This window comes from Penicillium coprophilum, assembly GCF_028826855.1.
Source record: "Penicillium coprophilum strain IBT 35676 chromosome Unknown utg000001l_segment0_segment0, whole genome shotgun sequence".
Classification (NCBI taxonomy): Eukaryota; Fungi; Ascomycota; class Eurotiomycetes; order Eurotiales; family Aspergillaceae; genus Penicillium; species Penicillium coprophilum.
In genome coordinates this window covers 2,064,380-2,086,892 of record NW_026622720.1, presented here as the reverse complement: position 1 = coordinate 2,086,892, position 22,513 = coordinate 2,064,380, and the positions used below count along the sequence as shown (strand labels likewise).

The 22,513-nt window shown below is 49.4% G+C and overlaps 8 protein-coding genes across 8 annotated transcripts; 4 read left to right on the top strand and 4 right to left on the bottom strand.

Moving 5' to 3' along the window:
* Window positions 1–522: 522 nt before the first annotated feature.
* Window positions 523–1,440, top strand: N7500_000777 (RTA1 domain-containing protein; the record flags this gene model as incomplete). Its single annotated transcript, XM_056671923.1, has 2 exons — window positions 523–541; window positions 602–1,440. 2 exons carry the CDS (start codon window positions 523–525, stop codon window positions 1,438–1,440), a joined length of 858 nt encoding a protein of 285 aa, XP_056537496.1.
* A 546-nt stretch (window positions 1,441–1,986) lies between these two features.
* On the bottom strand, window positions 1,987–4,901 carry N7500_000776 (putative alpha,alpha-trehalose phosphate synthase subunit TPS3; the record flags this gene model as incomplete). Its single annotated transcript, XM_056671922.1, has 3 exons — window positions 1,987–2,054; window positions 2,106–4,816; window positions 4,879–4,901. The coding sequence occupies 3 exons, from the start codon at window positions 4,899–4,901 to the stop codon at window positions 1,987–1,989; spliced, it is 2,802 nt and encodes a 933-aa protein (XP_056537495.1).
* Window positions 4,902–5,487: 586 nt separating this feature from the next.
* N7500_000775 (Stk19 family serine/threonine-protein kinase) lies at window positions 5,488–6,667 on the top strand (the record flags this gene model as incomplete). The annotated part of the gene is made up of 2 exons (XM_056671921.1): window positions 5,488–6,028; window positions 6,081–6,667. 2 exons carry the CDS (start codon window positions 5,488–5,490, stop codon window positions 6,665–6,667), a joined length of 1,128 nt encoding a protein of 375 aa, XP_056537494.1.
* A 284-nt stretch (window positions 6,668–6,951) lies between these two features.
* On the top strand, window positions 6,952–7,986 carry N7500_000774 (SRPBCC family protein; the record flags this gene model as incomplete). Its single annotated transcript, XM_056671920.1, has 2 exons — window positions 6,952–7,444; window positions 7,508–7,986. The coding sequence occupies 2 exons, from the start codon at window positions 6,952–6,954 to the stop codon at window positions 7,984–7,986; spliced, it is 972 nt and encodes a 323-aa protein (XP_056537493.1).
* A 263-nt stretch (window positions 7,987–8,249) lies between these two features.
* On the bottom strand, window positions 8,250–8,814 carry N7500_000773 (uncharacterized protein; the record flags this gene model as incomplete). The annotated part of the gene is made up of 4 exons (XM_056671919.1): window positions 8,250–8,446; window positions 8,499–8,523; window positions 8,610–8,699; window positions 8,752–8,814. 4 exons carry the CDS (start codon window positions 8,812–8,814, stop codon window positions 8,250–8,252), a joined length of 375 nt encoding a protein of 124 aa, XP_056537492.1.
* Window positions 8,815–9,981: 1,167 nt separating this feature from the next.
* N7500_000772 (C2H2 zinc finger protein) lies at window positions 9,982–11,801 on the bottom strand (the record flags this gene model as incomplete). The annotated part of the gene is made up of 2 exons (XM_056671918.1): window positions 9,982–10,526; window positions 10,589–11,801. 2 exons carry the CDS (start codon window positions 11,799–11,801, stop codon window positions 9,982–9,984), a joined length of 1,758 nt encoding a protein of 585 aa, XP_056537491.1.
* Window positions 11,802–17,392: 5,591 nt separating this feature from the next.
* On the top strand, window positions 17,393–18,963 carry N7500_000771 (uncharacterized protein; the record flags this gene model as incomplete). Its single annotated transcript, XM_056671917.1, has 2 exons — window positions 17,393–17,875; window positions 17,929–18,963. 2 exons carry the CDS (start codon window positions 17,393–17,395, stop codon window positions 18,961–18,963), a joined length of 1,518 nt encoding a protein of 505 aa, XP_056537490.1.
* A 719-nt stretch (window positions 18,964–19,682) lies between these two features.
* On the bottom strand, window positions 19,683–22,390 carry N7500_000770 (condensin subunit BRN1; the record flags this gene model as incomplete). Its single annotated transcript, XM_056671916.1, has 3 exons — window positions 19,683–21,641; window positions 21,667–22,267; window positions 22,317–22,390. 3 exons carry the CDS (start codon window positions 22,388–22,390, stop codon window positions 19,683–19,685), a joined length of 2,634 nt encoding a protein of 877 aa, XP_056537489.1.
* Window positions 22,391–22,513: the final 123 nt, after the last annotated feature.

Below are 22,513 nucleotides of genomic sequence, written 5' to 3'. Positions count from 1 at the left end.
GGGTCTGCATATACAGGGATTATACTGCAAGAGGTCTGCAGAAGGTCATTTATATAGTTCTCTGATATATAAAGCTTCCCCATACACCGGTGGACCTCGGCGTTTTCCCCAGGCCTCGGACAGCCCTGAGACCGAGATGAGTCAGCTCATTGGCACCCGGGGCCCCTACCGCCCCGGAGGTTTTCTTCCCAATGAAAGACGTTGCAAACTCACACAACATACGGAGCATCCAGGGCTAGAGGGGGTTGTGATGTAAGAGGGCTGAAGGAACAAGTTAAGATCGGAAAGAGTAAGACCCTTTGATATAGATGAGACCTTGCGATAGGTCCATCGAAGAACCATTGGAAGATATTCATGGATTGCGCTAGGCGATATGGAGCTTGGCAGCTCGCGTAGGTAAAAGGGGTCTGGGCTGTGGAGTTCAATTTAATATGCAGAATACGAGAACGAGGGTAAATTCCATGGCATTGCTATATGAACCATTTGACCCCCTCTTGCAGCAAATCTGCAGGTCAATCTGAGATGGATCGTCAGATCACAGGTAATTTCACATGGACGCTCTCCAACGCTATCAGTTCCAATCATTAACAAAAACAAACAGGCAGATCGTATGGATATGTTGATCCCAACTTTCCCAACCCAGGCGGCGAAAGGGACACCCCCGTGATCATTTATGGCTATACGCCTTCGATCGCGCTGGCTGCTTTCGCAGCCGCCTGGTTTTTCCTTCACTTTGTCTTTCACACAGCGCAAACTATCAAGATCCGCAGCTGGTGGTGGCTGACCTTTTCCGCCGGTCTGATTTTCGAGGTGATAGGGTACATTGCGCGATCCCTCTCGGCCAAAAAGGATCCCTATCACCTCATCTACTTCATCCTCAACTACTTTTTCATTGTTGTGGCGCCTGTATTGCTTGCCGCGGGTATCTACACCATTCTATCAGCCCTGATCCCACGAGTCGGGAGACAGTATTCAATCCTACCCCCAAAGATCATCCTGGCCTTCTTCATTACCTCAGATGTCATCTCAACAATCGTCCAAGTCGCCGGTGCATGTCTCATCGGCGTGAGAGAGTCGCGCCGGCAAGATCCCACGATCGCGAACAATATCCTCCTGGGCGGCCTTGCGTACCAGGTCTTTGTTATGACTATCTTCGTCATCGTGGCGGCGAGTTTCCAGTTCCGAGCGAGACATGCTATCAGAGGAAACGGGCTTGGGCTCTTCTGCTTGGCTTTCTCGGTTTCGACACTCATGGTTTATTTGAGGACTATCTTCCGTCTTGCGGAAACTGGTCAAGGTCTGATGGGGGAGCTGCAAACCAACGAGGTGTATTTCGCGTGTCTTGAATTCGCGCCCATTGCGCTAGTGGCTCTTCTCTTTGCCATCTGGTATCCTGGCCGCTGCGTAGGTGTAGCGGTCCGGGTTGATGATAAACCATAGCTTATGACATGGAAATATAATGTTTATTTAGTCTTTGACTGAATGTGTATATTCATGCTAAATGAGTACATAATACAATTGCCAAGATAGGATGCATTACCTGCTTATTTAGGCAGACACTTTCCTGTTGACCCAATCTCATGTTTGACACCCAACCTTGAATAAAATGCTTTCCCATATTATCGCTTATGGCACCATAGGCTTCTATCTTAAGATCACCAAAATGCGGAAATTTAGTTACCAGGAAACTCTCCAGATGTTCAAGTCATCTTTTTTCTTTTCTATTCTTTAATCTGAAATTGTCTGTAAAAGAACCAAGATGCTTGGAATGCAAATATGTCTTCCTGTGGAGCCTCCATGTATGTACCATCTCAACTCGATTAAAATTGTGCCGCAATAGATGTGTATGGTAGCACCAAGGCATAGCTGGTAAAGAAAAAGAAAACTCCGGTCCGTTTTGCTGTCTTCATGTATTCGTCTTCGCATGTTCATATCCTGGAAATTGAAATTAAATCTGCTCACTGGATCACTCGCGCGGTTGGCAATTTACTTTGGCCCTGTTGTGCTGCCAAGTGGCACAGACGCGGCTAATTGTTGTAGACAAGAAAGAACGCCTATAGAAAATTAGTCAACTAGGATAACATACGAGATCACACGGAACTTACCAGTAACTCCTTGTGTCAGGGTGGCTTTGGCCTCCGTGCTGCGCGAGCCCAGTGTGACAGTCATGGCATAATTGATGGCCTTCGCGCTTTGCAGCTTATTAGCCCACCGGAAGACCGGCTCATCCTCACGGTTATCACCAATAACGAGCAAGAAATCAGGCTTGAGGGCATTCTCATTTTCGTTTGCATTTGCCATGGTCCATTTCCAGACCTTTTCGGCCGCAGATGCCTTGTTGGTGTGGATTGTTTCCACGATCAAAGCACCCTCAACGGGAATGGCATGCACGCCTAAGTTAGCACACGCGTCATTGATATTGCCTGCACATTCAGCAGCGGATCGAGCGGCAACATTGCGGTCTTCGGCGGATCCGTGATGGAAGACAAGTGAGCAATGGCGTTCCTCGATCCAGCTACCCTCGACACGAGCTTGGAAGTACGCTAGGATATTAGACACGGATGCCTTCCAAGTTTTGACATGCAGCTTGTCTGCAAGGTGGGTCCATGACTCGGCATTCGGTTGGCGCACGAAAGAACCGTTCTCGGCAATGAGGCCCAAATTGTTGACTTGTCGGAACAGTCGCTCCATCTCCTCGGGCATGCGCGAACTCATTACGTAGACCACGTTGGCAGGGTCTTCGGTTAAGTCATTGAGAGTTGTGATTGCGCGCTGAGGGGTGGTCAGAATGATGCTGCGCGGTGATCCCCATGAGGCTAGAGTGTCTTCGTAATCTACGATCATGAGCCGTTGCTTGGAATTGCGATACCGCTCGGTGAGACGGGATACGGATAGTCTGGGCACAGCCATTATTTCCCGCGATGATTGCTCGTTCCAGACACGGGTGAGTGTTTCACTAAAAGATTTAACCCAGTTGGCAGTGGAGTTCTTGAGGACTGCGCGGTGTAGTTCCTCCCAAACCTCCTTCCGTGTCTTTTCATCGCGAGTCAGTGCTGTGTGAATCGCTTCGCAGCACTGGCGGTAATCCCAAGGGTTGACCAAAAGAGCATGGTTACCAAAAACAGATGCGCTGCCAGTGAACTCGCTGAGAATTAATGACCCGTAGGCCTTGTTGCCGCATTGACCATCCTGGCAATAGACAAACTCGTGGCTAGTCAGGTTCATTCCCTCACGTAAGCTGGTGATCATCAGGGCATCTGCCACAGTGATGAGGGCAAGGTACTGCGGGAAGGCTAAGTCTTGTTTGAGGAACACCAAAGGCTGATGAGCGAGGGTCGAGTGTGTGGAGTTGATCCGCATGGCAATATCAGAGAGGGTCGCTTCCAGCTCTGGCTGTTCCGTGGTGCTGGTTGCGACTTGAATCAACACAACTTTATCAGCCCATTCTGGGTATGTGTTCAGGAACAGCTCGTAGCTAAGAAGCTTTTGGCGAATACCGCGAACAGAATCAATTTTATCGCGCGAGACGATGAGACGCTTTCCTTGATAGCGCTCCGAGATTGTCTCGACCCATCGCTCCACGTCCGTCGCCTGGCGGCGCTTGTCCCAAGAAGTTGGGTCGATGCCAATAGGAAACGTGCCGACGTTGACGAAACCGTCTTCTAACTGGATTCCTTCGGGTGTGGCTTCCACGCACAAAATCCGACTGCATGTCTGCAGGAAGTGCCGGCAGTATTCATCCGTTTGGAAGCCAATGAGGTTGGCACCTAGCATGCCCTGGAGGAGCTCCTTTCGTGGTGCTAAGCACTTGAAGACCTCCGACGAGGGGAAAGCAATATGCAGGAAAAACCCAATTTGCGCATCTGGAATCAGTTTGCGGAGCATAGCTGGGACCAGTAAGAGATGATAATCCTGAACCCAGATCGAATCACCACGCTTCCAATGCTTAGCAATGCGGTTCGCAAAAGCCTGGTTCAACTTCACATAGTAGATCCACGAGTGGTCCTCATAAGCTTTGCTCTTCGGATTATCCGGAATCTGATAATGGAATACCGGCCAAAGGATGGTCTTGCAAAAATGCGTGTAGTGCCCGTCAAAGTCACCGTCGTTTACGAATACCGTCAGAGACCCATATTCGTCTTCCAATTTCTCCGCGATATCTCGGCGGGTGTGACTTGCCAAGACGTCAGTGGGCATACCCACGGTGCCCACCCACATCATGTTATCTAAAGCCCCAGCGTCTGTCGCGGATCGCACTGCATTGCGCAGGCCGCCATTTCCCTGTTCCGCGGTCTCAATGGTCCACTCAGCTTTCGAAAATGACAGTTTCCGGCTCGCTGTACTGCCCTTTCTTAGTCTCGCATAGGGAGCAATGGGCTCGCTTGTAGGAGGCCGTTGCGTCGCAGGTTCCTTGGCGGGACGAGGATCTTGATGCTTGAGAATGGACGGAGATGGGGACAGAAGTGGCATTGGCTTTGGCTGGGTGAATGAAGTTGTGGCGCCCCATATTGGGGAATGACCCTCACTCTCCGTGAGGAGCCGGTTATCCTGCTCGATGGCCAAAGGGAATGGGTACCCGTTTTTCTCTTGTTCTACCTTGCCTACGTCGGAAGCGAAGATGCGCTCATGATCTGTTGTAGCCCCTGGTGTAAGACCCGGTGTTTTCCCTGGAATGTTCTGTTCGAACAAGCTAGCCGTAGCCTTCGGGATGGGGGTAATTCCCTCAATGGTGGGGTTCGCGGACGGAGGAGGACTTGGATTAGGAGAGCGGGTGTGCGAGTTGTTGAGCTGGAAATTGACAGTGTAGGGCAAAAATCTACAAGAAAGATTCACCAGTTAGCCATATGTGATTTTCAAGGTCGAGGAATAGCCACGTACAGAGACGCTATGAAGACAGTCATGGTGATTGGGCCCGGCCGTAGTGGTTAGGCAGAATAATATCAAAACAGAGCGCGCGAGAGGGAGAGAGAGAAACTTCCCAGCTTGTAGCAAAAGGTAGATATATGCAAGCAAACGAGCGGCTGGAAGTTCTAACAAGGCCAAGCTGAAGAGAGAAAAAAAAGGTTAGTTACACGATTACGATGTGTTTCTCATGACTACGTCATGTGAAAGTCCACAGGGTGCCAAGTAGTGGAGCAGCAAGGTTGGCAGTGGATTGTCAGGACAAATAAGAATGAATAGATAGATGTAGATGATGCATTCAGAGAGATGAAAATATAACTTGGAAGGTTTCTCTTCTCTATAAGATTATACTAGACGGAACCGAGGAAAGACGCCAATCCATCGCCTGACAGCTTTACTGTCTCATACCGGGCTTACCCCACTTAAACCCCAGTTGGGGGGTACCTGTACAGTATTACAGTATGTAATTTTCAGAACTATGACCGGTCGACTGTGATTGGCGGAATCTCTGCGAACGTGTCACCTGACATGAGGTAATATTTCTCCCGTCCGTTCTTTGACGCTCCCAGTTCATCCACTCATGCCATGACCTTGCGTCTTACATCCGCTCCGGTATCTGGTATCAGGAAACGCAAACCCTCTGCCCCCAAACCCCGCGCTTCGCCCTTTGCAGCTCATGCGCGCCGCAAGCCCACATCTGGCGGGGGCATAAAGCCTACTGCAGATTTAGGTTTCGATGATCCGCTTCCAGATGTAGGCGGGTCTCATTTCATATCGGAGACTGCACCGGTCCAGAATGTGCTGCAGGCTATCCAATATATCCGGGATGGCATGTTTGAAGAACTTCCAGCACGGGCAGGAATGAACAGCACGCGCATCGCAGAAGTCCTCAATCTACGCCGGTCTTTGCCCCCACTAGCCTCCGTGGCCCATGTTCATACCATTTTGGAGGCACCAACACAGGTGGAAAGGGAAATTGTTGAACAAATCCAAACCGGTCGCATTCGGCGACTCATTATACCGGGTCGAGGCAATGATGCGGCCGGGCTGGGCGATTGTTTGGTGCTAGCAGAGGATTGGGACAAGATGGTACAAGAAAGTCCTGCGTTGGACGAACCAGTAAAGGGTGAGTTTTCGAGTCAGATTTACTTAGGAGTCATGGACTGATGGGTTTGCAGAGAAATTTCTTGATATATTAAAACGTATGGGGACTTCCTCGGCGATATCGCAGGGGGTCTTCACAACAGATGAGTACAGGGCTTTGCTCCGTGCTGGCTTTATTGTTTCGTCATCATCTTATACACAGGGCACATTAAGTATTGCATCACTTCCTAATTTACCTCAAATGGCGACTTCATCAGCAAGTCGAAGTGAGTCTGTTTCGCACTCCGAGCGCTCCGTGCAGTCAGCTGCCCAGGCTCGTGCTGCGACTCTCTTCCTGTCTCTTCCTAACACGGGAACATATTTGCGCTTGTTAGGATCAGGTCGTGCACATCTGCTTGCTCTTCTCCGGCGGTCCGCTTCTGGCGAAGCTCCTCTGGGCCTCATGAAAGATCGATGGGATGGAGCCGTTGAGACTGACAAGAGTTACGATGTAGCCAAGCGAGCCCGTGGCGAGTTTGCAGGAGTTTTGCCGGGTAAGACTAGGAAATGGAAAGAGCTCTATGGGATGCGCTTTCGATGGGTCCTAGAGGAAGCACTAGGCGCGGGACTTGTGGAGATGTTCGAGACTGGCAGCGTGGGGCCTGGGATTCGCTGTCTATAGTCTATATTCCTACCTAAACCGTTGCCAAAATATCAATTAAATCAATAATATCATATCATCGACTTTGTCGGATAATCTGATGAATGAAGTCTCTTGTGTTCATGAAATCGTCTAAGGAAGCAACCCTCAAATTCTCACATAATCTCGATCTAAGCAAACAAATAAGAAAGACATCTCAAGATTCCCCTTGCTGGCCTCTTGCGTTTTTTTTTTTAACCTCCACCTCTCTCCATCTGCTCCGTACATGCCTCTCTTTTTCATCGCCAAGGCTTCATCCCTCCATCATGCCGCTAATCCAACTAGAACCACATCTATTCACCAGCCTCCCCCGTCACCCAGATCTTCCAGGGGACGCCAACACCCCAGATCTGCGGGCGTTCATTCAAGCGGTCCTGCTTGAAGCTCAGCCTCTTTTAAACCAGTTCCCGTCAACATTGAAACCAGACTGCAAGCTACGCTCATCTCCACCATCAAGAGCAAAAGTCAAGCTTTCACGGGGATGGCGAACACTACAATCCCCCCAGGGCTCAGACTCTAAAATGGAATTCTGGGTATGTCGCCAAAGCGACCATCTAGACTCTAATCGTCTGCCTGGCACAGTCTCCTTGTGGGAATTCCACGACGGCTTGCGATACAACCATGCCGAGCACGAGATGGAGTACACACCCAGCGTAACAAGTGTAAAGCAACTTCTGAAGTGGAATGAGCCTCGACAGTGGGATTCAAACGAGCCAATCACTGCTGGAAACATGAACTACAAGCATTTCGAGGTCGAACGTATGTAGAAAAGTCCCCGAGCACAGCTCATACACAAGGACAGCACATTAATACCCAACCTAGTCAATCTCATTGTCCACACCTTCCATCCAAGGGCACTGATCCGGCCTCGGGCCTTCATATCCTGGACCATGTCGGCGACCTTCGCTAGCTCTTATCAGGCAACCCGGGCAGACTACGGCTTTATTACGGTACAGATTCCTTTCTATCTGACTAAACCGATCATCCCGGGATCACAGTACGAGGGAATTTACGCTCAGATCATGGACGCCGTGCCGCAGCGGGTTGTCTTCGCGTACTATGCCAGTCTCGAGCAGATTGAGCTTCTGCCGCCCCCTCCTACCCCGGCCTCTTCGGGTCTGTCGTCTACGGGAGATTTGAGTACCACTGCTACAATCCCTGAGCGTTATCTTCGGTGGACTATGGCGACGACTTCTGAGGCTGGGGGAAGATTCCTAGGTGTATTCAGCGGAGCTGGATGCTTGGTGGAGTGCCGCGGGCTGTTGTTGGTGATGTGGGATTGTTTATTCAGTGGGTCGTGAAGCGGCGGGAAGAGAGGAGGTTGGAGCAGGATTCTCAAATGGGAGAGGGCTAATTTGTTGTTGGTTTGTTGGCGGTCTTGATTGATATTCACTCATTCTGTCATCTCCGATAATTTCAACTGCTTTGGATTACGATCAAAGCACAGAAGCCTCAAAAGCTAAGGGCAGACAAATAAGCATAAAATGTTTCTTTGTAAGACACGGAGCTCATCAGATCGCCCTTCATATATGTATCCTCCGAAGATATATTTTCTATGAAGACTTCACAGAAAAGCTTTCCCAACACCTAAAGCCTGCAACGCAGCTGATATACCAAGGACAATGGCAGTATCGCTAATACCATGCTTAGCATACCAGACAGAGCTAGCCCAGAGTAGAACATTTGCGATTCCAGCCATGGCTTTGTTCACTGGGTCCTGGAGAAGACTAGGATCACGCGCCCATTGCCAGTGAAGAAGACCTGTCGATGATAATGGTTAGAACTTCATGAGGAATGACACTTATGAGCATACCGGTCAATAGAAAGAAACCACTTCCCTGTTGATAGGAACCATATCGGAACAATTAGTATAAAGCATAACAGGGGTGAGTGATATCAACACCAAGGCCGAAGTTGAACGCACCTGGTACCACCCCAGAGTCCCACACGTCCATGAATTCGTGCGTGCGATAGCTTTAAATCTCGGGTCGGCTGTCCATTGTCTGCCCTTGATCTACGCAACAATAAATTTCGTTATTCAGGGGTTCTGAGTCTGGAAATAATACCGTGTGTCCGATGGAAAGCAATACAAAGGATACAGCCGACGCCTGCAGCAGTGTGGGAGACATGATCAAAATTTTACTGTGATGTTTGTAGATAGAATGTTCCAAGGGTTATAGGTGAGATGGGTACTGGTTGCAGAATATATAAGGTCACCGAAGTACCTCGGCTCAATTGTGAAGTGTGACGATGCCCCTGGTGTGTGATATACAGAAGGCGAGGGGTGCGGATATACATCACAGGTATTATATTCTGCTTCGACATACTTTATACAACTTATGTTCGATTCAAGATAAAGACTTGATGCCTAGAATCTAAAAGCAGGACCAGAGTGATAGATTTGGGCGCTATGAGGAGTTTTAGGAACCATCACAACGGAGATCTTGCCTGGCCAAGAATCGATATAAGGTACGTCTATGTAAATCGTCGCTGAATACGTCTTTCGAAATTTGATGTTTTGGCTTGCAGAATATCTCTTTACCGCGTAGAGTCCAAATTACTATTTCACGGCTGGGTAAAAACCAGATATCTCAATCGATGAAAGCGGACCAGCACCAGAAGCATAGGCGGCCATTTACCCATAAACATATGTACGTATGAAAGCGAGGATAACTACAATATATACTTCCATTGCGAAGCTGCCTATCAACAGCTATGTACCCATTTATCGGATTGAAGAGTATATTATCACTACCTAAGTCGGGAATAACAGCATTACGAAAGAAAACTCCAAACCCAGCGTAATCCATGCACATATCCAAACACAATCATATGACACTGACATCTTTGATATGGAATCGACAGGACACAAGGGATCCAGGTCGCAGTCCGGTGAGAAGCAACGTTCTCATCCCATAGCGATGCCAGACCAATTTTTGACACACCAAACTCCTTTGGCTGTTCAACAAGCAGAGGGGAAAAAAAGACACACTTTGCAGCTCACTCCAGGTATGAATAAAGTAGGCTAGAACGGAAAGGCTCTCCCGGATGACATGACTCCAGGGGAAAGGGAAATAAGAAAAGGAAATAAAAATAATGGGGGCATAGAAAACACCAACGTCGGCGGCTGTCGGTATGGTGATCATGAGGGCATGAAGTTTGACCCTCATAAAAAAGATGAGATAATCAAGGCATATCAACAAAGTGGAAAAAGGAGGGGAGGGCATAAAAGCCAATTTCACGCGGCTAATGGTCAGCCATATCGTACACACTAGAACCACACTCAAAAAAGCGCATCACCGCGGTCCGGAGTTATTCAAGTTCACTTCCACTGGAGCTGGAGGCACCGAGTTGGACGAGGCAACGTGCGCCCGTAAAGCGGCAACTTCTGTGCGCAGACCAGTCAACTCATCGTGCATTGTGCGCACGTACGCCCAAAGCTTGTCGATTTGACTGGCGTCATTTGAATTGGCATCCGATCCATCGAAGCCCTTGAGATGAGATAGACTGTGGGTACTGGAGTGGCTGTGGGAAGGAGTGTGTTTGGTTGCAGCTTGCATGCCAAATCGAGCATCCGGGGAAGTCATACCCGGCGGCGGGGGCAGCTGGGGCGCACCTGGCTGCGGCAGGGGTAGGCCTAAAGTAGGTGGTGCGTGGTTCGAAGCTTGATTGGCTCGCCCGTAAGAGGACTGCGGGTGTGGCAAGGACTGTCCTAAACCGGGAGAGTGTGCGCGATGTGGCGGCGCACTATCATGTTGCGATGAAAGAGCATTCGGGGACAACGGTTTAGGACTGTCACTGATATTGTTGGAAGGAAAGATAGATGAGCTCGAGGTGAGCCCTGCCGGGGGAAAGTCATGTGTGTAGCAGACTGCGTGGCTGATGTTGGTACGCTTGATCCACCATGATTGGCTGGGGGTGGGAAAAGGTGGCTGGGACGACCGGCAGCAATTGGCGGGTAAGTGTTGGACTGGCGTGAGTGAATTGAGTCAGACCGAGCAACTGTATCTGCTTCATGCTTGCGAATGCTGGGCATGGTCATTCGTCGTTCGTCTTCTTCGTCCATGCGCTCAGGTTCGGCTGTGTACATCAACCCATCCATATCGTCGGGTCCCCCAGCCGTGCCATCGCCATACTCATCGTCTCCCGCGAAGCTGCCCATACTCGCACGCCGACCCGCGCAGCCTCCCTGTCCTTTATTGTGCCGAGCAAGCGCGTCACCTCGGGCGAAACGACGTCCACATTTAGGACAGATGTGTGGTCGCTCGCCGGTGTGCAGCTTTGTGTGACGCTTCAAATCGTGTAGTCTTCGGAACCGTGACTGGCAAGTTTGGCAAACGAAAGGCTTTTCCTGACTGTGGGTGAGCAGATGGCTCTTGAGATTATGTTGCCGCGTAAATTCTGTTGCGCAGTATGGACAGCGGTGTTTCTTCGCCGATGGAGAGCGAGGGCTGCCTCGATTGTAGCCTGCGTTCGGTAGGCTCAGCCCGCGACGCGGATCGTTAATGTTACCCGTAGGCATTGGATATGAGAAAGCTTTGCCATCGTGATCGATCTCGGAGTCATCGCGCGACCGTCGATCACCATCCTGAGAATTGGATTCCTCAATGGGGCCAGGACTAGCTACAGTCGAGGTATGTATTAGTGAGTCGTGATGATGATCATTTGATCCGTAAGGGTCCGATGGTGATTCGGTCGCGTGCGAGTCGATTTGCATATGCTCCGGGGATGTATGGACCGAAGGCTCATGAACCAAGCCACCTGGCGACTTTTCGCTAGCACCCAGAGCCTCTCGGGCCACCTGTGAGCTGTTTCGTTCGGCATCCTTCTCATGCTCCGGCCGATCCGCCGGTACTGAGGTTGGACTTGTCATCGGAGGAAGCTGATCTCTGGATCGCGAGACGTGTAGGCCGGCGCTGGCAATCGAGCTCAGGCTCTCGGGTTTGGAGGTTTTAAACAAAGAGAGGGGTTCGGAGCTGGTGATAGAGTTTCCGGACAGTGAGTTGGACGCGGTGATGGGCTCGTTATTGGACACCAACGTCGCCATGGAGAAGGAAGGTTTCGCGCCAGCCTCAAAGGGTGGACGAGCAAATGCGACAGCTACTTTGGATGCCATGTTAGGGTCATGCGAGGATGATTGAGGGGAAAGGGACTTGACTAACTTTCATCCACCGGGATATATCAAAGATGCCTAGCAGACGAGGTTGGGGGGAAAGAGAGCGAAGACCAGGCTGTGTGGGGCGTTTCTCACGAGTGTGGCGCAAGCTGACGAGTGGTTTCAGCTTTGAACCTGTCAAGATCCACCTGAATGATCCCAGGGGCTTAATCCTTTAAAATAGCGATCGGGAAATGAGTGGATGAGATTCAATTGCCTGAGGTTTGGAATGGGCGGAACAGCATAAGAACACGGGAGAATGGGAGTGGTGAAGACAGAGAGGTGGATGGTACTGGACTAGTTATCATTCACGCCATTTACCGTCTATGATTTGACGAAGGCAAAAAAACAAAACACGCAAAGAGAGTGAACGTGTGAACAGAAACTGGGCAGGGGATATGTTTGGTGGGGACCAGAGAGGTCGAGGCTCTGGGAGAAATGAACCCTGAGGCAACTAAGTACTGAGTACCTGGTATCTGTACTATCAGCACCATATCTCACCAAGTACCCAGTACCTTGTTAAGATTGAGGCTGTGTAAACCGCTAACACAGTGTGGCTGGCTCGTGGGGCACTTTCTGCGGCTGACCTTCTCTTCAGTACTCCGTACACGTTGCCTTACATTTCTTACATTTCTGACACTTCTGACACTTCTGACATTTCTGACATTGCTAACATTTCTAACATTTCTAACATTTCCTGACCTTGAACTTAATGCCAAGTACGGCGTAGACGCCATATGATCTACATCTAGAGGTTGAACAGTATGAGATCATGTGTCTTCAAACCGGTATTCCTTGGTTATGGTTTTGGTATGGAATGTATATCTCCACGCAATCGAAGTGATGTCACATGGGGTACGCACAATATACCGTACCTATTCTATCTGTTGTATCTATTGTATCTATTGTATCTATTGTACATTTGTACAATCTATAGAGTATTTGCACAATATATTCTATCTGCAACTGAAATGCCTGGTTTAGAGATCTGCAGATCAAGTGGTAGATGGTTGTATTGAAGGTTTGGTACGTGTATTTTTTGTATTTTTCGATATATACTTCGTACTACTACGAAGTACATAGTCCATATATGCAAACCCCAGGTACGGAGTAATACACTGACTCATTGACACGAGCCACTTATGTCCTTGAATTACCTTACTACCTAGGTCGCATATATATTGTCCCGAGTTGCCTTGGTAATACAGGGCGCAATACATTTGCTGCGCCATGTTTCAAGGATTCTACTTACAATGTTGTTCGTTACACCTGAGGCGACTTCCAGGATCGACGCCCACACGGAGCCCCATAGAACAATACATACATAACACGTGGGTCAATATACATACGTGCCAAATGTGTAGCCTCAAAGGTATATTGGTCTATGACCACCTAGAGCATATTATCCCTTCTCGCCTGCAATGATTGGAAGGATCAAGCCACATTCTATACCACACATGACAGGAAGCAAGGAACCCGCGGAGTCTTCTACAGGCCTTCCAAGTTTGAATCTTGTAATTCTCTACGCCACTTACTCCACTCCCAAAAATAGCCCGTGGCTGAGACCGACCATTCTCTATATACTACTCCAGATGCCTTCATGAAACGTGAATCTCCTTTGCCAAGTCTCAAATACGACTCGGAATGTTGCTTAGCCACGTGCTAGATATGAGAAATGTATTCCACGGTAGCGTCGAAATTGTCGATCAAGCATTGTCACAATCCCAGTCAGGTATCTTCTATAATAGATATGATAACGCCAATTCAGTTTTTTTATGCCAATCATCATCCGGCACATTGCGTTCGCCTTGCGGAATCGATATGCACCATGCACTTGGCCTCCCACCTAAAGCCCCAAACATCATGTACCACCCCGATGTATTCCGGGCTTTCGGGTGACGGTGGTCACAATAGTAGGGGTCATTCTCGAGGTGGATATTACTACAATGTCCATGAACTCACTATAAATGGGGTGCAGGGGCTGCTGGCACTCAGCACAAACGCTACTTCTGACCCTATGCAAGCTCACCTGCAGCATCCGATTCCTAACATTACGGTGTTTCTGGAAATCGGCCACCTACATTCTTTGAGCAATTCCCGAACCTAAAACCAAGATCAACTACACGATGTCAGAGACACCAACAGCGTATAGTACTCCTACTGTAAATTGGGGAAATAGCTCAATCAATAATACTAGGTAACTGCATGCTGATGACTTGTGTATGCATAAGGAATAGCTAAGTGATTGGCCACTGTCCCAGATCAATCACGCCAATAGAAACACAGTTTCTGTCTGTTCACCGTCCCCGCGCGCAGCTCATCTCTCCAGCCATCAGATATCTGCAATCCTTGACTTTTTGCCTCTATTTCTGCGATCAGCAAACAAAGTCCTTGTATTCCCCCATAAATGAAGTCAACTCTTGTTGTTTTTGCATACATTAACCTAGCACTTAAGCTCGCCGCGACAACAAAGTTTGGTTACCCTGTTTGGGAAGTTTTCACACTTGATCACCTGCGCCAGAAATATGGCAGTTTGCGTCCGAGGTTGGGGACACTCCAGGCCTTAGCGCTTATAATGATATTTCCAGATGTTACACCAATCGTGGAGCGAGTTGAAAAGCATGTACTCGACGCCAAAACAAACGAGGTGATAGTGTTCCGAAAAGCAACATCGGAAGATTGCACAATGCTAGCTGTTGCTGTATGTGAAGAAATATCACCTAAACAAGTGCAAAGGTAAGCCTAATATGTTCATTCCTAGGCAGCTATTATAGCCCAAGTTGCCATTACAGCATTAGGACTTGAAGACCTTAACAAGGTCCATTGGACCGCAGAAGCAGCATTTGTACTCAGCTTGACAGCTGGGGGTCTATCAGTCTTTTAATGCTTGCTTGGTATAACAGAAGATGAGCAGCCTTTTCACCACTGATGATGTCAAAGACTTTTTCAGCAAGCCCAGCAGTTCAGAAGAACTTCGATTTCTCGAGCAATAGCTCGATTATTTGACATCAGAAATACGGAAGAGAAATTCGCGACACGAAAACATGGCAGAACTAGAATCAACTATCAAGAGTTTAAAAGCAAGCATAGGTGGAAATCTGCTTCCTTCTATTCTATACTTATGGTGAAGGCACCGGCCATTCTTTTGAATTATGCCCTAGCATCTTTCATTAGTGGAATTGGTATCTAATTTGGGTGTTTAGCGTTCAGTGAAGTGGGTTCTCAACCGCCCCAAGCACGCAACCTCGCTATCTTCATCGTTTACATTGTGACCAGCTGTTTCGGCCTTTTTATCTATTACGTCCCGTCTACATTCAAAAAATTGGAGTTATCGCCAGCCCGTCGCTACGCACGAATCATGGCCAATGAACTATTCAAGGATCCACACGCGGGAGAGACGGAGATTCTTCAAAACCTCGATATACTACTGAATCCAGAAGGGCAGGAAGCTTATAGGGAGCATTGAGATGATGACACTGTACCCCGGGAAAGAGAACTTGAGCATATGGATAGACCCCAACACACTTCTGTGCATAATGTTCCGGTTTAAGAGTCCAGCGAGAACCCCCAAAATTGCTAGAGCTTCAGTCAACTCGCCTAAGAGAAGTGAAGGATCAGCGGTTCGGACGGAGATGAACAGGGACAACCAAGTATAAACAGAGCACCGGAGTCTCGAGATTTGCCACGATGTCATGCAGCGTTACGAACATGAAGGCCCAGCTCCAAATGCCAGTGATTGGAACACAATAATGGCCTATGTATGAAACGACGTGGAGAACGCACTCGCCACCAAATGGCTAGTGAAATGGTCTAGAAACGAAGAGAGAACAACCCCCAGGAGCGTCTAATTTTATCCATCTACACAATTCTCAAAACTATATACTATCATGCTGTCGAATCAGTTCGTCCAAACCCTATCCGCCATCGCACCCATGTCCACTCACGCGAGACAACATAGAGGGCAGTGATCATCAGATTCCCCAAAAAGCGAGTGTATTATGTGGCCATTGACATGACACGATCTATATTTATTAGATGATTGATGATATCTCTATGGTATACATTATTGCCCGGTCAGGACATGTGAGACGCTCCTTCAATTTCATTCCGAGATATTTTAGGCCGTGGCTTCTCTTATCAACCAGTCAGCATGAGTGGAAGTATCTTTTTGTGAATAATGAGCAAATGATATTGGGTGGCAAAGGAGACGAGAGTTCCTGGGAGCTTGGAGTTTTGCTCGGCGGTTAAACTGTTCCACTATCGAGGACCTCATCCTGATCTATATCAGATATATGTCTGGGATATGACTGATCGACTACAAGTTCCTTCGTAAGCAGACATTTTGACGGAGAGAAAGGAAAGATCAGAAGAGAATGAAAGGCGAAAAGAATCCGGAGTACAGAGTACTGAGACCGAGGTACCTCTTGGACATGCTATGCATATCTGCAGGTGAGGTGGCGTTCTTAGCTGGGCGGCTACCAGTCTCAATGTTCACACTATCCAGAAAGTGTGGTACTTTTTGACAAGTTGAATATTAGGATTGTATGAGAATCAGACACCAAAAAGCATGAATCGCTATATTGCTAAAAAAGTAAAAAAAAGAGAGAAAGGGAGAGCCCTAGTAAAGCTACTCCGTAGATAGTCCGTAGATAGTCAACGTCTCATGGTCTCATGGAGGTATGCGTGAGAAAAGTACTATCACAAATGTGACCAACTACCAAGTCTACGAAAAAGAAGCAAAAATAGCCAAGTGCACAGACCTATCTCCCCCTCTCAGTATTCAAGGGGTTCAAGGGTGCTTAATCGAGCTATATGACTGGACCTTGAAATTGGCTTGACCGGGTTCTTTCATCCAGTCGTTCACACCTTTCCTGTTCTCCCTCGGACCGCTCATCCATCTCACACACTAAAGCGGTTCTGCATTGCATTTGGTTGGACGATCGGCGGATTAGCGCCCGGGTTGGGGGTGACAGAGGTGCATCGTGAGCAAGCATGGCCCCCTACTCGATCTTACTGGCCCGTTACTCCACTGTGACAAGCTTGGCTGATCACTCCCGTCGGCCAGTCACACTCCCCTCGCAACGCCTCGAGGTACAGTGCACTTGCAGCGAGAGGGCTTGACAGGCTTTGGATCTTCCAATCATGTTCCTGGTCGCTGCAAAATCCCTCTCGGCGCTTACTCTGGCCCGCCTTAGGTGACGAGAATCACAACTCTGCATTTTGGTCCCCCGCCTCTCGGATGCCAGCATTCGAACATTATTGATATTCAACCCAAGGCCGGTTCCTGTGCCTTGCGAATTATTTTCATTTTGCTTTCCTTCTCACCATCTGCTGGTTAATACTCGTGTACGCAGGCTTCGCACACGGTATCGGTGATAAACTATCAACCCTGATCTAGTTCAGCCGTTGTCCCACATTGGTTTTCTTTTGCTGTATATTCAACCCGATTCGGGTCGTTCTATTGCCAGCAGCCAGTCTTGTGGCCCTCAAGTCAAGAGCTGGCCTCTTGACCTAATTGTTTGATTCCTTTGCCTACATTGCTCATCGATACAATGGCAGTATCAGACGATAGTCGAGATAACTCGCCTGTGACCTACGAGCCCGTGGTTCCTACGGATCTCACCCGTGGCTCTTATCACAGTGCAATGGGCCCTCTACCACAGCACACCGTGCGAGAGACTCGCAGTGGTTCTGATACGAGCAATGCCTCGCTCAAGAGTCCGCGCACTGCTCGATTCGCTGAGGCCACATCAATCCACTCTCCCATCGATCGCACAGAAGCTGGACGATCACCTTTCGCCGATCCTCCCAAGACTCAGACAACGGGAGATGTTGGAGATGTGGGATTCGGTTACGTGGCAGCGAACAGTGCTGCTCAGCATGCGGATGACCAGGTGCCAATGTCACCTTTCCGACCTGACCTGAAGGTACCGCAGACTGCCAAGTCATTGAACCCGCTCAGTCCAACTTTCCGTGAGGAATACATGCTTGAGAAGCAAGAAAAGAAGGCCGAAGTCGAGAATGCCCGAGACCTGGTAAGAAAGCCGCCCGACGATACAAATCAATGCAAATTACTAATTGTCACCAGAGAATCAAACTCCGCGTTCGGATCGCCAAGGTCTTCCTACGTTTTGTCAACTTCGGCTGCAGTCTGATTGTGTTGTCTCTGCTAGCCGTGACATTGACTGTCTTCAACGCAACTAAACACCTCCCCACTCGTAACAACCTTCCTGCCTGGGCAGAGGGCACCAACCCTTGGGCTCAATACCTTCTTCTGGGCATGGCTTGCGTTTCCTTGGTCGCTTGTCTACTCGTCTTCTATGCCTACCGAAAGGGTGGACACGGACGCGCCGAAAAAGCCGCCGTCTACTACACCGGCTTCTCGATCGCCTTTTTTGCCGTGAACCTGATCATGTGGATCGTCGGCGCAGCAGTCTACCAGCACTCCAAGGCCACAGGAAACAACAAAGACATGTGGGGATGGTCCTGTGTGCAGAACACCCGCGAACAGATCTACCACAACAGCGTCGACTATGCTCTCCTCTGTCGTCTACAAGACTGGGGCCTGGTCTGCGCCATCATCGAAGTCGTCATTGAAGTCCTAGTCATCCTGATCTACGTCGTAGTCTTCTACCGTGTCTGGAGTAAGCGCAAGCTGATGAAGTCCATGGACACCCGCGACAACGCCCGTTCAGATCTATACCTCGCCCAGCTGCGTCTGCAATCCGCCCCCAACACCCCCGGCTTCGCAGGCTTCACTTCCTATCCTCCCAAGAGCCCCTTCTACGCCGCCGGTCCCGTGGACCCCTACTCGAGCGCCGAAAAGGGCATGGCTCAACCCCAGGTTACCCAGTATGCCTCGCCGCGTTCGCCTACCCGCCCTACCCCATCCTTCCAGCTCCAGCCCCCTCCTATCAAGGTCCAACAGGCAACCCCTCAATCTGCACAAGAGGAGTTTGCTCCTCCTGCTCGTTACTCACCGCCGCCTCCTCACAGTCAGCGCCAGAGTCAGCCTGTGAGTAGAGGTAGTGCTCCCGGTGAGCGCACTTACGACTCCGTGCCGATTCCTGGAGCTTATCAAAGTCCCATGGTGCCGGTGTTCCCACCCCCTGTACGCAAGTAAATGTTGATGACTGCAAGATTTTTTTCTTCTTTTGAGATGGGGTGTTTTGGTTCGATTGATTCGATTTCCCTTCGTGGGTAATGAAAGTACCTGAAAACGATGAAAACATGAAAAAAAAAGGTGGAAAATCTCCGAAAACTACAATCGAGGTCGCCATTTTTGATCGATCTGCTTCAAAACCGGACACTTGTTCGACTTTCTTTTGTTTACCCTCCTTGTTATGGAGTTTAATGTACACCCTGGAGCACGGGGCGTTTTGGTGTGAGATACAAATACCTATTTGGACTTTGGTACACTGTTGGTGTATTTACTCTTTTTATCTTTGGGTTTGTCCAATGAATGAATATATTGCAATGATACATATACATGAGCTTGTCATCTCCGTACCAACTTCCACCCCAGCACTGTAGATTGGGGGAATTTGACAAACATTTGTGGTGGCTAACAAGGCAACGAATTTCCACCTTAATTCAAGTCTACTCAAATACTGGACCAGAAAATATGTGAAATTGTTTCAATTCATCACAAAAGAAGTTAACCGAAGAGGCATAAAGACCCAAGAGCGCCGTTCACTGCGAACAGGGAAAAAGCAAAACCACAACGCCGCAAGGAATTTACCGAGTCACACCGTCCTGTCCATCTCATCACTCGTGACCAGCATGCATACTGTAGTGTTTCTACCCGTGTCAACTGTACATGCAAGTTAAAAAACTAGGCTCTCACATCCCGCCTGCCTCTTCAATGATAGCGTGCGTATCCCTGCTTACGAAAATCTCTTCCAAGGTCACCGCATTAGCGCCCATCTTGCTGAGATCACTTTCAAGTACGAGACCCTGTTCGTTGGCAAGATGCAAAAGACAAATAAACCCAAACGATGTGCTGATATCACGTAGGGTTTCAGCCGGGTAGACTGTCTTGAGGGAGTTCATGATCTGCGTGAACCGTAGTCGGCCATTGTTCTTGGCGTCAGCATTTTGCTCTGGGCTCTCGGCCTTTGGTGTGAGAGGGGCAGGGGCATCCGGTTCACTCTCGGGTTCGGTCGGAGGCTCACTGGACACGGCCCCTGGTTGTGAAGCTGAGGCAAAGTCCACGGCATCGACCAAGCGCTCGCCCATGCCCTTCCACATCTCCGTTTTGAGACGCCGCACATCAACCTTCTTTGCCACACGTGCATAGGCAACGTAGTCTGGTCGTGCACGACGACCACCTTGGGTCACTAATTGTGAGCCGTAACCACCAGCTCCGGGTCGGCCAGGTGTGGCACCAACCATATTCAAGAGCGCGCTGAGTCCAGTTGCTCCACCTGCTTCCCCGGCTGATGTGCCTGGAGGCCCGTCTAGGGGCGGGGAAAGCATCTCCCGGGCATCTGCGAATGGCAGATTGTCGTCGTCGTCGAGATCCATACCGTTCGGGAAAGCAAGACCATCATCATCAGCAAAGAAGTTGGCATCATAGGCACCGGCAGCACCTTCCTCGCCGGCGTTTTCTTCCGGCTTGCGATTTGCCCAAAACGCTTCGTCCATGTCTCCATTTCCAGATGTTAAATCCTGCCGCCGGCGTTTGCCCAGAATCTTCTTTGAGCCCATCCTGGCCTTTGGCTTGAGGAACAATGTGAGCAGATTGCGGGAGTTGAAATGCTTGTCGTCGGGAAGAAGGTTACGACCCTTTGTCTTCCACTGTGTCTTCGGTAATGAGACGGCGGAGTTGGAGCTGGCCGGGGTGTAGATTAATTCTGCGATAGCAGGATCAAGAGGGGTGGCAAAATCAATCTCAAAAGGCTCTTTCTCTTTGCGCGGCTTAGGTGCCGATGTAGCGGGTGTTGCATGCTCTTTGATTCTTCGAATCTTCCAGTGCTCTGGGCCGGCCCAGTTCTTCTGTAGTGCGTTGTCGAAGTAGCTCAGAATGTTCTCGTGGTCGTGGCTGTTATTTTGATGAGACATAGAGATGGCATATGCGTCTTCGTCGCCATCGTCGCCCTCGCCGTCATTATCTCCATCGTGGGCAACCCGGTGAACATTCAACATCGGTTCCAAGGCGGCTTCCCGAGCCCATACCTCTCCTCCGTCACCGAACCCAGTGTCACCGCTGAGATCAAACCCGGCTAGGGTAGCATCATCGTCATCAAAACCTACAGCGTTGTCATCGTCGAGCATAATACCAGATGGGTCGTCAGGTGCTCGTCCGTCTTCGTCCATCTTGTCATGGCGCCATTCTTCTGGCGCTTTGAGGAGAGGGAGATCTAGTGATCCGCTTAGATCACCCAGATCGAGGTTCTTGAGCGATGGACAAATATCTTGTTCATCAAGACGATCTAAATCTGGGAAAAACTGGCTTGCTAGCGTGGCAAGGTCGATCTCTGTGTTATCTTCAAAGGTATCGCTTGCGGGTTTCGGAGTTGGTTTTGTTTGGTCCTCGGTTTGCTGGTCAGGACCAGTAGACTCTTGACGGTCATCTTCGGCGGTTTTAGCACTATCATCCACCGCATCGTCGCTGCTGTCGAATACAATTCTTCCATGGCTATCGATAGCAAGGTGGTTCAGAAGCAAGCCCTTGGCGCCTCCTTCGTCAAAATCTGCTGATGCTTTCTTGAATAGCGGGTCCACGGCGAACTCTAGCTCAAACTTCTTCAGTTGTAACGACGAGAACGACGGGGCGAGGGTAGCCTCATGGGAACGTGTCTAGAAACCATCTAGTTAGTAAAACCCTGGAACTTTGAAATCGTATTGACCATGCCTTTTTCCGTGACTTGCGACCCTGTCCATCTTCGCCTTCCTCGTCCTCATCGCCATCGCCATCTTCCACCTCCTCGCCGCGCCCTCTCTTATCGCGACTATCGGCGAGTCCACTAAGAAGTTTTCCCGTCTCCGTTGCAACACTGTCCACTCGGCTGGTGTAGATTTTAACACAGCCGTCAAGGGTGCAACTAGCCTTTTGGAAGTTGACACTATCTCCTTCCTTCAGCAATGACATGTCGTGAAAGTAGTCGATGAGCGCAAAGTTCCAAGAGTTATTCGCATTGATTTTGTTATCGGTCGCCATCTTCATCCACTCCTCAAAATTGGCCAAGATAGGTACGCGCTTCATCGGAGTTACTGCGCGGCCGTTGACGTCGCTTGTGCGACCGCGGTGGCTCGAGGCTCGGGGAGTTGCGGGACTGTCGCTTCCTTCACGATCGAGAGTGTATCGGCGGGGTGGCATAGGCGTCTTGACTGCAGCTTTGATCTCGCTCATTTGACGATCATGACGCGCTTGACGAGCCTCCATACGAGCTGCCTTCTCACCCTCATCATCGTTGAGGGGAATCCTGATCTAATTAGTTGAATGTAACAATCAGGAGATATCCAAATACATACTTGACCGGTGAGTTTTTGTGCGGGGTTGAGGTGCCATTAGAACGGCGATGCACCTTGTTTGCGACACGCGGCATGGTTGCGGTTGCCCCCGATAGGGGAGATAACGTTGAAATGGAAGGTTTGATGGAGGGGGAGTTGATATCGATGAAGCAAAACAAATGGGGAAGTCAACAAACATACGGTGGTCCAGGCGTGCC